The 12,537-nt window shown below is 58.5% G+C and overlaps 1 protein-coding gene across 4 annotated transcripts in view; it reads right to left on the bottom strand.

Moving 5' to 3' along the window:
* The window catches only part of SDK1 (sidekick cell adhesion molecule 1), a 513,421-nt gene that overhangs the window by 174,934 nt on the left and 325,950 nt on the right, over nucleotides 1–12,537 (bottom strand). For all 4 annotated transcript variants that reach the window (XM_021087982.1, XM_021087980.1, XM_021087981.1 and 1 more), the window contains exons 14-16: nucleotides 10,206–10,353; nucleotides 9,192–9,332; nucleotides 4,725–4,906 (exon numbers count right to left, since the gene is read on the bottom strand). In XM_021087982.1, the coding sequence (XP_020943641.1) occupies nucleotides 4,725–4,906; nucleotides 9,192–9,332; nucleotides 10,206–10,353 (471 nt within the window). The remainder of the gene's footprint in view (nucleotides 1–4,724; nucleotides 4,907–9,191; nucleotides 9,333–10,205; nucleotides 10,354–12,537) is intronic.

Genomic DNA, 12,537 nt, shown 5'->3' with positions numbered 1-12,537 from the left:
TTAGAGGTGGGGGCTCAACGTGTAAGTTCATCTGCTGCGCTTTAAAAGGCCTACAGCAGAAAAGGTCGTGAGGTCCTGCTAATGAAATCGATTAAAGGGGACTGGCTGGCAAGATAACGGGGACTGGGGGGGTGCGTGTGAAAAGTTAGGGGGTGAGAAAGTTTGTGTTAAATCATCCCCGTGTGTCCAAGGTGTTGGCCGCACTGAGAATTGTAAAGAACACAGGGGACAAACCAGGCGGCTTTCTAATTTTTTTAGTTTTTAGGGCTGCACCTGCAGCAGATGGGAGCTCCTGGGCTAGGGGTCGAATCGGAGCTGCAGCTGCCGGCCTACGCCACGGCCTACGCCACGCCAGATCCGGGCCCCCTCTGCCACCTGCATCGCAGCTTGTAGCAATGTCAGGTCCTTGCCACTGAGCGAGGCCAGGGATGGAACCCACATCCTCACAGAGACAACGCCGGGCCCTGAACCTGCTGAGCCACAATGGGAACGCCAAGCCAGATGTTTTTAATGTATCTCAGTAATGCATGAGATGGAAAAGGGACAGGAGGTGAGTGACAGGTGCACAGCGGGTTCAACCCCCTTCTAGGAATCACTGGCTCGCCTTCCCTCAGGATCTTCCTGGAGTAAAGCCGTGTGAGACGGAGGACGCAGGATCAGAAGCGCACTTCCTCTCCGGGCACCAGCTCTCCTGGCCGCTGGCTGCACTGCTGATCGGGTCGCCCGCCATGCTTCCCTGGGGCCCAGGGACATCACCGAAAGTTCTCCTTGGAGTCCCCGTCTAACCCGCTACACGTGCACCTCCGGCGGGGGAGCCGCTCCGCCCTCCCCGCACGGGGTTCCCACGGAGGACGAGCCTTATCCAAGGCGGGGTCAGTGACACCCACTCCCGGATGGAGCGGGCTGGCCATGCGGCCACAGCGGAGGCAAAGGGAGGCTGGCCGGCCTGCGGCTGCGTGCTCCCCGCTCTTCCTGGGCTGTCTGGCTGACTCCCGGACTCTGCACACGCGGGACAGTCATCTCCGGAACTCGGCTGACGAGCACGTGCTATCACCAGCTCTTTTCTTCCCCTTAACAGACAAGCGTTTCGAGGATTCCCTTTGAGCGTCAAGGCTTTCTCAGCAGGGGCCGCCGCAGCCCTGGACATCGCAGGGCTCCGGGAAGGGTTTGCGGCCACAAGTACCCTGATCAGCTGGTGCCCGGGTGGCCCACTGGGCTCGGGGGCCGAGGTGAGGGGTCCGGCCGAGCTGCGGGCCAGCACTTTCTGCACGTGGGCGCTGAGCGCAGCCGCTGTGAGACACGTTGTCCAATTTTATATCCAGAAGAGGTGCATCCCTGCGTTTGATGCCTCAGCAGGTGTCACCACACGAAGCGGGCAGAAACTGTTAGCTGGGCTCCACGGCCCCGTCCCTTCCTTGATAAAGGTCAGAAAGGCCCTTTCCCGGCTCTCGGCTCAGAGACGTGCATGAATTGTAAGCCTAAGTCGGGACTTCGAGGAAAGTCCTTCAAAGGCAGGCAGACTCGATTACTTGGTCACAGGCACACCCTGTGCCTTCCTCCTTCTGGGACGTGGGCGTGACAGCTGGCATCTCAGGAGTCAGCTCGCAACCATGAGGCAAAGGCAAAAGATGGCAGAGCAACAAGGAGCTTGATTCTCCTGTGACCGTGGTAGAGCCCGGCGCCCACGCTTCTGGTGTGAGAAGGATGAGAACACACCTCCAGGGAGTTCTCGTGGTGGCAGAGTGAAAACAAGTCCAACTAGTATCTGTGAGGACGAAGGTTTGATCCCTGGCCTCGCTTAGTGGGTTAAGGATCTGGCATTGCCGTGAGCTGTGGTGTAGGTCGCAGACTCAGCTTGGATCTGATGTTGCTGTGGCTGTGGGGTAGGCCGGCAGCTGAAGCCTCGCGTCAACCCCCAACCTGGTAACTTCCACATGCTGCGGGTGTGGCCCTAAAAAGACAAAAAGAAAAAAAAAGAACACGCCTCCATTTCACTAAGCTACTGTTCTTTGGCTCTGTTTCTAGCAGCTGGACTCCATCCTGAGCCAGTTCAGAAGCTGCACTGACTCCCTGACACTGTCTACCATGCGGCCACCTCCCTCAGCCTCAGCCCCTCCCGACACCTGCCAAGTGCCCGGCGCAAGGGCCAGTGTCCCAGCACCACGGCCAGTGGGCCTCAGTCCCTACTGGACTGTCCCGGGGCTCAGGCCTGTCCCTCAAACAAAGAGGGAGCAATGCAGTGCCTCCTGAGGGAGGGTTGGAGGCTGTCGCAGGACCAGGGCGGGTTAGGTGCAGGGCAGGGTCTGGAAGTGGAGCAGGAACTGACTGACCGAATCCCAGTGGGCCCCGGGCACCTGCTCGGGCACTGCAAACACATGGGGTGCACAGGAAGTCGCAACACGCACGGAGAAAAAGGCTGCGCCCCACCAAAGGACGTGTGTTTCCTGAGCCTTCCGTAGGGAGGAAGCAAAGCTGACACTGAGGATGCAGAGGGGATTGTGGTTAAGTCAGAAGCACCCCTGGAGAGCAAAGACATGGAGGATGACCACGGCCGTGGGCACCCCGAGAACTGCCAGGGCCTCGGGCTCCAACGCCAGCCACACGGCGCCCAGGCCGCGGAAAGGCCACCCCGCTACACAGGCCACCGCGCGGATGGGAAAGCCCTGCACGGCATCTCCGAGGCCTCCGCTCACAGTGGACGCAAAGGGAGATTCTGAGCCACTTTGCACGGAGAGCTGTGGGTGCCGGTTCTCACCCACGTGAGCAGAGCGAACCTGCCCCAGCCGGGCCGGAGCACCCCAGAGGGTCCAGGCAGAGGCGGGCGACCCCGCCCATGCAGGACCCCTGCCCCGCACGAGCCAGGCCAGAACCTCCCGACATCAGAGGAGCCTCCTGAGCTCGGCTGCTGACAGCGCCCAGGAAATGGACTCTTGACCAGAAGACACGGCATGAGCGCTGCTGGCGCTGCTCCACCGCATGTTTGCCGCGAGGCCACCCGAGGGAGGGAGGCCCACGGGGCAGGGCACGTCGGCGAGGCCCTGCTGCACCCAGAACAGAGTGCCCGCGGCGCCCTGGGGGGATCGCACGCGAAGCCACTTTGGGGACACAAAGCCCCAGCCAAACACAACCCTGCCCTTCTCATCGCCAGCGTCGCAGTTGGGAGATCCGCCACCTCAGAGCCAAACCATCGCTCCTTTGTCCCTGGGCGCCCCGCCGCCTCATCCCCCGGCCCTGTCTGCACTCCTTCCCAAGAGGGCGCTCGGATCACATCCCTTCCCGGCCCAAAGCTTCCACGGGGCCCAGGGCGGCGGACAGACGCCCACGTCTACAGACTCCCAGCTCCCCTCCAGCAGGCTGAGTCCGCCTCCCTCTGCGCACAAGGAGCGCAGACACACTGGGAACCCGAAGCAGGCAGGTAGCAGTAATGGGGTGTTAAGAGCAATATCCTTCATGTTGAGAGCTTCCGAAGGTCCTCCTGTTGTATTCAATGGACTCATTAAAGGCAGCCCCAACTGTGCACGTTTCCAGCTATTTTTATTTTCCAGTGAGTGATCAGGAGCCACGGGCGGGACAAACAGGTCCTCCCCGGGCGTCCTGCATGTTAAATATTTCCGCCGGTCCTGTGCGAGCAGAGCGGACGGCACTTAATTTATGAAGGAGGATTTATGGACTTTCGGCTGACAGCAGACAGCCAATCGATCCAGGATGATCATAACGGCATGTCATAGCAAGGAACATTAGGTCTCAGGCGTGATTTGGGGAGAGAAGTGGGCAGTTAGAAACCGTTTCACTTGACGAGGTCAAGGCCCGGTAGCAATAAAGATGCCTCGGCAAATACCATCACGCCTGGGAGCCAGGAGAGGGTAAAACTGCCGGACGGAAAGGGGGTTAGGTTTTGTGGGACGACGGCTTCCCCGGAGAAGGCTTTGGGCTGCCGTGGGGCTCACGTGTCGTGTGGGAAGAGGGCCTCTACCTGTGACCGAGGAGAGCCTTACAAGGGAGATGCAGGCAGCAGAGGGCTGCAGAGCGCCAGGCCCCTCCTGGCCCGAGACCCGGATCCCCCTGGAAACGGCGGAGAAACTGCCCTCTGTATACAGCCTGAACATCGTCCGGCTGGGTCTTAGCAGGTGCGTGTGAGACCCACTGGCTCTAAGACATTCTGCCCGGTCATTTCTGGGGGGCGGGTACGGGGAGGAGGTTTCATCGACCTAGGAAGTCGTTTGTTTGTGTAACTAAAAAAGGAACCAAGGCGGGTGGGAACAGGGGAGAGTACCAAGCTGAAAATTCCATTACCAACAACTGTATCGCCTCGCTAAAAACAACATTCTAAAGAACCATTCTCTCCGAGAAACAGCCATGGTTTCACGGTTTCACTCAGGACTCCACGGCCAGCTTTCCTGCAAAAGATCCCATCATCCCCTGTAGAAAAAGGCAGTTGCACAGAGCTTTTCAAGAATAAGCGGACTGAAGGATGGCTTGTAGATACAGCCTGTCTTAGCAACCGGAGCAAGCGGCTAGAAGAATATCTGTTTCCTTTCCACAGCATTGCTCTCGTTTCGGAATAGATGGGGAGATGGAATTAAACAGGTGGTTCATAGCCTTCCAAGTGCTCCCTAGAGGACTGAGGCCGCTCTGCCTTTCCAGCGTGCTCCAGTCCAACTCTGCAAATCCTGCCCCCAGCAAAGAGTCTGCAGCTGCGGGGGCAGGGCGGGGGGCAAGCTTACCTCCTTGTAAGGTGTACTCGGTCACCGGCCGGCTGAAGACGCCCAGGCCGGCCCCGTTGTAGGCGGCCACCTGTATCTCGTACTGTGTCCAGATGATAAGCTCTGTCACCAGGCAGTAGCTGATCTCCGGGCTGGTGATATTCCTCTGCTGGTGCTCCCCGGGCAGGCCGGCCAGGCGGTACCTGCATCGGCCGAGGAGAAACGATGTGAGCCGGCCCCTCCCCGGGGTGCGAGGAAAATGGAAGTAAACACACACGCAAGAGCAAAGCCCGGAGGTCAGGCCCAGACGCCGCTGCCTCTTCGACCATTAAAGACGGTATAACCTCATCTCACTGTGACCACAGACTCTGGGCCAACAGAGCTGACAGGTCAACTACACTACGGTTCAAGAAAAATGACCGCTTTCTCAGGGGACGCTGTCCAGGGCGGACAGTGACTTGAGTACCCAAATTCCAGACCTGACTCCTGTCGGGGCATCGCTATAAATCACTCTGAGCCATCCCTTCCTCCGGCGGGAGAAAGGGAAGCACGACGGGGGTTGCACCTCGGACTCCGTGGGCTGAGCTCCCGGCCCGATGTGTTCACGGGGGCCTGAGTTAGAAGGAGGGGCTTTAAAAGGTGTTTCCGCTCTGAAAACACCATTCCAGTGCTAAGTGTGATGACCGCTTTGGGGGGGCCTTTGAGAGCATGTGTAGCAGGCTCGTTAGTGTCCTGAAGGCAGGGATTTAAAGTTGCATTTATTCAAAACAGTGACACACACGGCTCTGGACGCAGAAAACACGTTAGCTAGGAAACTGCCATGTGTACAGTGAAAGGCCTTGGAGCGGCCCCTGTTTTTCCACGACTCCGTTCGTAGACGTCAGTCAGGCCGTCTAATGGACGGGGAAGCCAGGGCCCCGTGCGGGGGGCGGGCTCTCTTCCGTCGCCCTGCAGCTTCCGCGGGCATCGAATGTCTTCCACGCCGGGGAGGCAGCGGGAGAGCCGCCCGTGCCGCGTGGCAGGATGTCATCTTCAGGCTCGCCAGCGTCCTGGTCAGTCCCCCCCGCTGTCCCCAGGGAAGGGCCTGAGCTGGACTCAGGGGACCATCGTGTCAGCAAGGCTGCCACCCTGGCGAGAAAGGACCTGGGATTCCGGCATGGGCTGGAAACGGTGCCCCAAAGAGAACGACATCTGGGGGTGCACGAGGGAGCCCCGGGTGGGTGCGGAGAGCTCCGGGAAAAGCTGGGGTTTTCTCCAACTAGTCCTCGGTGCTGCCTGCTTCAGGCCAGTTGTACACGGGGAGCCCTGCTGGATGCGGAAAGCTGCCTGAGAGCAGGCGAGCTGTGACCTGCACAAAAGGCGCTGGCCTGAAAAGAGCAGCGGAAGGCGGGGTCCCTGGGGACGGACTGGGATGCCCAACCTGAAAGTTAACACATCAGGCCACGGCTGTGCGTCCTCCAATGTCAACTCTGGTACCTACTGAAGAGGGACCCCGGTCCGGGACCACTGGTGCTGGGCAAGCACAGGTGCCCTTCATAGCCAGGGGGTCAGATTTGTCACAGCACGTGATGGTCTGTCTTACAGGCAGGGGATGAGAGGGAAAGGCCTGGTGTGGAGGATCCTGTGTGCTGATGCTTCCCCATCCCCAAACCACGAGCTTGTAAAACAAACGGCACTGAGATAAATGGGTAGCCATTTACAAGAGGCAGACGGCAGAACAACCTGGCGTGCAGGGCGGGGGACGGAGCCCGGGACCACTGAGGGCCACCAGGGTGCGAGCCGGGTGGGAGGCCTCAAGAACTCGCCTCACGGCACAGTCCATTGTTCCGGAGAAGGGCAAGGCCATCAGCGCCAGAACCTTCGGGTGGAAGAAAGACCTAGGAGCTGGGGGGTCGCAGGCAGATGCTTCACTTCTCTGAGCCCTGGCATCCTCCTCCTGAAAATGCCATTGTCGCCATGGCCCCTCGCGGGGGTCGTTGCAAGAAGAAAAGGAACCACCGGTGCAAAGAGATGGAGGGGAAAGTAACCCAAGAGCATCCGCTTTGGAAACACTGTTTCTCGAGGACATCAGCCCAAACCCTGCGTTACAGGCAACCAGGCCTGCTGCACACACGCCTCCTCGGTGCAGAGCCTGGAGGCAGGAGGCGCCCCCGGCGGCTGCAGGCAGCCGGTCCATTCCAACCAGTGGCTCAGGGCGCATTAGCAACAGTCACAGGACGTCTGGGAAGGACCTAATTACTAAGCAAAGTACAGGGCACGGTCCTCCCGCTGGCTGCGTGCGTTGCCCTGGAGACTGTCTCAGCGAGAACAAGATGATTTTTTACACGGAAATAAACAGGAGAATGTTTTTAAAGGACACGCCCCCTGTGCTCTTCTCAAAGAAACACCCTCCCATTATTATCAATATTTTATTACCACGCACACACTCTCACTACTTCTCATGGCCAGAGCCACACCGGGATGTATTTCCAGCTTGTTCTTCCGTGGGTTGTGCTGCCCCTCGGACACGGAGCCGTGCGCCCCAGAGGGGACCCGCTCGCGAGCAGAGCCGATCTGCAGGCAGGATGATTCGGAAATGTTTCCAGGCAAATTCACTTCGGCACGGGTCTTTAATTTCTGAAAACTTTGATATTCGCAGGCCTTGGGGAATGCACCCTCGTCGTAGGGCTTCCTTGGTTTGAACCCCTACAAGTACAGATGCCCTCTTTCCCAGCACTGAACGCCCCTGGCACCACAGCAGAAAATCCTTTACCAGCAGGAATCTTGCAACATAGAGGAAAGGGCAGACTCTCATGGGACCTCGTAACATCAGAGAGGTTTTCTTATCAAACCCCATTCCCCCGAGCCTGGCTCTGTGGGCTGACTTTTAAAGTCCTTACCATGCGGCTGGAGCCTAAGGAAACTTTTCCTCCATGTGCCCGAAAAAGACAGAGGAGGCTGGGACGACAAGCATATGAAGGGAGGGCTGGTCCGGGAGGGGAGGCCAATTATTTTCATCAGTCGATGAGCAGGGAGCAAAGGCGACAGGCGGGCAAGGAGCGAGGGGCTCCAAGGCGACAGCAAACTGCTGAAGGCGGGAAGCGCCAGGCTGCTTTCCGGAGGGAGACGGAACTGTCTGGAAACATCCGCAGGCAGCGGAGTCCGCGGGCACCCCCTACCCGAAGGGGACAGATCCGCCGCCTCCTCTTTGAAATGGCTGGGGACGCAGTGCTGACTCAGCCCCCGGCCCGGGCGCACCCTTGCGGACGGAGGCGCGTGAACCTCTCCAGGCAGATAATGATCTGGCTCCCGGTCAGAGAACGCATGGGCTCGAGGGAAAACTCGAGAGCGGCCGTGAATGGGCTGTGACAGGGAGATAGTACACGCCTGCAGATCAACACGCGTTACAGGATGAAGGGCTGGTTACAGAAACACACGCTGGGAAGGAGCTGTCCTCCTCCTGCAAAGGTGATGGAGGCACAGAAGCCAACGCCTCCATCACTTCTCCCATTTATCCAAGACCTCGCCTTTGTCCGCTGAAGACCTCTGTCAACCTGGCGTTTCCTGGTCACACGTCCGGATCAGGCACAGGCCAGGGCGCTGGGGGACAGTGATGAGACACCAACGCTTCCTGCCCCCAAAGGCTGGTAAAAGAGCTCAACCACCTGCAGCAGGGACGTGCGCAGCTGCGTGACCCACTAGACGAGACTCCCTACCTCTCCTTTCGATGCTGCTCTACTGTTTTCTTTTTACTTGTGTCCACGAGCCGCCAAAAGGATCAAGTTCGCTGCCATTTGGGAATTAGCAGCGGTTTTGGCAAAGGAAATTCCCTGTGTCAAGACGCCAGAGTCTGGCACAGTTCTCTCAGCGTTCTCAGGAGCCTAACCGCCTGCAACCCTGGGTGAGGCAGAGATGGTGAGCCGGCCCCTCGAGGGCCCCCGCTGGCCTGTAGCTGTGAGAGTCTGGCCTGCCCTGTGGTTCAAAATACATTGATTTCATTCCCCCCATTTAAAAACCGTGAGAATACATGTCAGAAACTAGAGGTGTGAGTTTCTCTGAAGCGCTGGAAAAACCCGGCCATTAATGAACAATATCCTAGCGGAAAAAAAACGGGCTAATAATTAAATTGATTGCATGATTATGAATTAAAACCCAGTACACTTAATAAATGTGTGCTCTTGGTGAAAACTTGAGAGAAAAGGATTTGCAATGAATAAGCACACCTCGCTCCAGTATTTCCCTCCATTCTTCCGCTAAAACACCACCGACACCAGTTTCTTACGTGTGCACATTATGTTGGCTATGCAGAGCCCCGCCCTGCAAGGCTGCCCAGAGTCACTTGTTTTCTCTAGTTTGCCACAGTCTCCACCACTCCCTATAGCCTTACAGCTGGCCTGATTCTCTTGATCATGGCTGGGCTCCTACAGCCAGGTGAGTTTGTGACTTGAGCAGAAGAGACACTTGGCTCTATGATGACAGTCTAAGAATACCCAGTCACCAGCTACTTGCCTGAGGATGTACCCACGCAGCACCCCGTTGTGCTCTGTCTCTGGGGGCGGCTGCCACTGGACCATGATAGACTGGTTGGTACGCCCACTGGCTACTATGTTTTTCGGGGGAGCGCTGGGTGGTTCTTCAGGTAGCATCAATCTACAAATAAAAGATGGGGGGAGAGGTGAGCCCCAGAAGCAAAGGCTCCTTGTCTGCATCCTCTATCGTGCTGAATCCCGAGCTGAATCTTAAGTAGATCGATATACTAAAATTGAGGGACGAAGAAAGCCAAACCCACAGCTGATCAAACCGAAAGGATGTGTATGAACGAGGGACGACACACCAGCCTCACAGAAGACCCGTCCAGCGAACAGCAAGGAAAACACAGGAGGTGACCTTATTCTGTCTCCCTAGCCCGCGGCACCTCCGCTCCGTAAAGGATGACAAGCCCGAGCGAGCCAGCGCCTGGCTGGGCTCCTTCCAAACCGTCTTCTTGGGCTCTGTCGGTGTCTCCTGTTTCAAGCTCCCACGTTTTGAAAGAAGTCGTTTAGATCTCTGCCTGTCCTCCACCTGGAGCCCATGGGGAGCTCAGGTTGGTTGGGAGAGAGACGTGTTCAAGGGCAGTGAAGCCACTTTCCCACGAGCTGCGTGACCGGCCTGAGAGCAGCCTCCTGGGCCGGGGGAGGGGCGGTGCTCGGGCATCAGGCTCGCAAGACCATGAGGAGCCAGCGGAGGCGGTGGCTTCCCTCTGACACCCTGCCAGGTGGTTACGGGTCAGCTCCCGTCCCGCTGGCGGTCAGGGTACCCAAAGGACAAGGCGACACCACAGGCTCTTCACTTCACGGGTACAGAGGGCTTCACCCTGGACCCCGGCAGTCCCTCCAAGCCTGGCACGCCATGTGCTGCCTCTGCCAATGTTCGTCCTGCTCACGTCACCCCCGGGATCACCCAGGGCTGGAGGCTGATCCCTCCGTCAGCTCCCCCCACCGAATGCCCCTGGTCACCCGCCCCGAGGGATGCACGTCCACGCACCTGCTGGTCTCCGCGCTGTACTGGCCCCTGCCCACTTGGTTGACGGCGCACACCCGGAATTGATAGGTGCGTGCCGGGGTCAGGCCGCGCACGGCGACGCTTGTCATCTCAGGGCCTACGTTTGACAGATGCACTTTCCACGGAGAGTCTGAAAGAAGGAACAAAATGAGCAGGTCTGGATGAGAACTGAATGTGACATGCGTTTCCACAAGCCAGCTCGTCTGCTTGCCAGGCAGAGGGAGCAGTTCGCCCTGCAGAGCACGGGGCAAAGCCGGACGCGAGGTCCCAGTGAGCCTGGCTTTGAACTTGGGCCTCCCACCGAGGGCAGCGTGCCTCCCGGTCCCCCCATGCTGTTGTCAGCGAGGACAGGGACCGTTTGCTCAGCCTGCATGAGGCCGTTTGAAGCAAACCAGAATATTCCTCCCTCCTGTGCTCCGTGGGAACAAGGTCTCCGTCGGCTCACAGGGCCAGGCAGACTGCAGATCTGTCTCCCAGAAAAGGACGCTGCACATGTCACCGGATGATAAATAAAAACCATATTCATTAACATTTTAATAAAAGAGGAAATGAGCATGATAAAGGCAGATGGGCTGTGCGTTCTGCACCCCGTCGGCGCGGGGGCCCGTCACGGCGCCGCGCCCGCAGCGGCTCTGGCTGGAGAGTTGCGCATCATGAAATGCACGGCGAGTTTAGAATCGCTTTCCTCCCAGTCTTCCAGCAGGTGTGCAGGAGTGACACTGCCAGCCCCGTGGGCTCTCGCCCCAGCAAGGCTCCACGAGGCTCTGCCTGGCTCCCACCTTTGCAGGGTTCAAATATGTCTTTGGCCCAATTTTGGGAGGAGATGCCCTGGGTTGAACGAGCACCCTCCTCCACCCCCAGGGCTATGATCCTGAGCTGCACGTACAAGTTATTGGTGAGGTGACACGTGGGGGGTGGGGGAGGCTCTTGGGGACACCCGACTGCCTTTCTTGTTCCTTGGAAGTGGCGCCAACTCCCTTCTCCCAGTTGGAGATGACCAGAAAGAGGTGACCTGCCATCTCCACGCTGGCATCGGCCTAGGCGCAGCTCAGACCGCAGACGGTGCCAGTGGCTGCCTCCCCACCCCCAACGCGCAGAGTCACAGCCACCTCTGTGCAAACCTAGAGGCCCGGCTGGGAGGGTTCACCAAGATGAAAAGGAATCTGGAGACTGGCTGCACGCGACGTGAAAGTACTTTACACGATTAACCGTGGCGAGGATGGAAGCTCTACAGTATGTGTATTTCACTACAATGACTTTTTTTTAATCTTTAAAAATTTTTTTTTTTTTTGCTCTTGTAGGGCATATGGAGGGTCCCATGCTAGGGGCTGAATCAGCGCTACAGCCACTGGCCTACACCACAGCCACAGCAACGTTGGATCCGAGCCGCATCTGCAACCTACACCACAGCTCACAGCAAGGCTGGATCCTTAGCCCACTGAGAGAGGCCAGGGATCGAACCTGCGTCCTCATGGATGCTAGTCAGATTTGTTTCCGCTGAGCCACGACGCTGAGTTTTAATGGCAAAACTCAGACCCACCCTAACGGGGATAACACGGCCCTGGGGTTGACGAGCGTGAAACCATAGCAGGTGGGCAGAGGCGCTGCAGGTCGGGGCACCTGGCTGGATGGCCCCTGGACCCACCTCCTTTCTCCACCTGCGGCTCCCCTCGCCCCGGGACCCACGGGTGGTGACGCCAGGCCCCCGGCTCCTCGGCTTCCCTCCACCCACCCCTCTGGAGACCTCCCCTTCCAACCTCCTCCTGGGTCATTCTGATTCGAGAGTGCCATCTGCTCCCATGCAAGCCCTGCCCAGCACGGCCCTCTGTAAAACTCATCTTCCACTCCTTCCCTCCTGCAGACTCCAGGGTCTGTGAGCCAATGGCTCACCTGCTCCGCCAGGTACAGAGTGAAGGACACACCTTCAGAAAGAGGTCAAGTCAGAAGAGTGGTCGAACCCGGTGACCAAACGATGCCTTGCAGAGTGAAGGGGCAGAGAGCACTCGATGCTGCCTTCCGCCTGGAATGCCTCCCACCTCCCGGAGACCCCGGCCCGCTCCCCCCCCGCCCCCCCGCCCCCCCCCACTCCCCCCCGCCCCCCACCCCAGGGCCCGTTGCTCCCACAGTGTTCACCGCTCATGGAAGTGTTTAGCCCAAGTCGTAGGAGCTGCTGCCTCGTGTGGTTTGACAACAGGGCCCGTTAACCCGCTCTGGACCTTGGGGCTCTGCTCAGCCCTCCCGCTGCCACGAGAAGCCAGAAGATCCGGCAGAAAGAGAGATGAAACTGAAAACTAACACAAATGAACCCGATCCT

This window comes from Sus scrofa, chromosome 3, assembly GCF_000003025.6.
Source record: "Sus scrofa isolate TJ Tabasco breed Duroc chromosome 3, Sscrofa11.1, whole genome shotgun sequence".
NCBI lineage: Eukaryota > Metazoa > Chordata > Mammalia > Artiodactyla > Suidae > Sus > Sus scrofa.
Note: the sequence above shows the minus strand (reverse complement) of the source record. Positions and strands in the feature narration are given on the sequence as shown.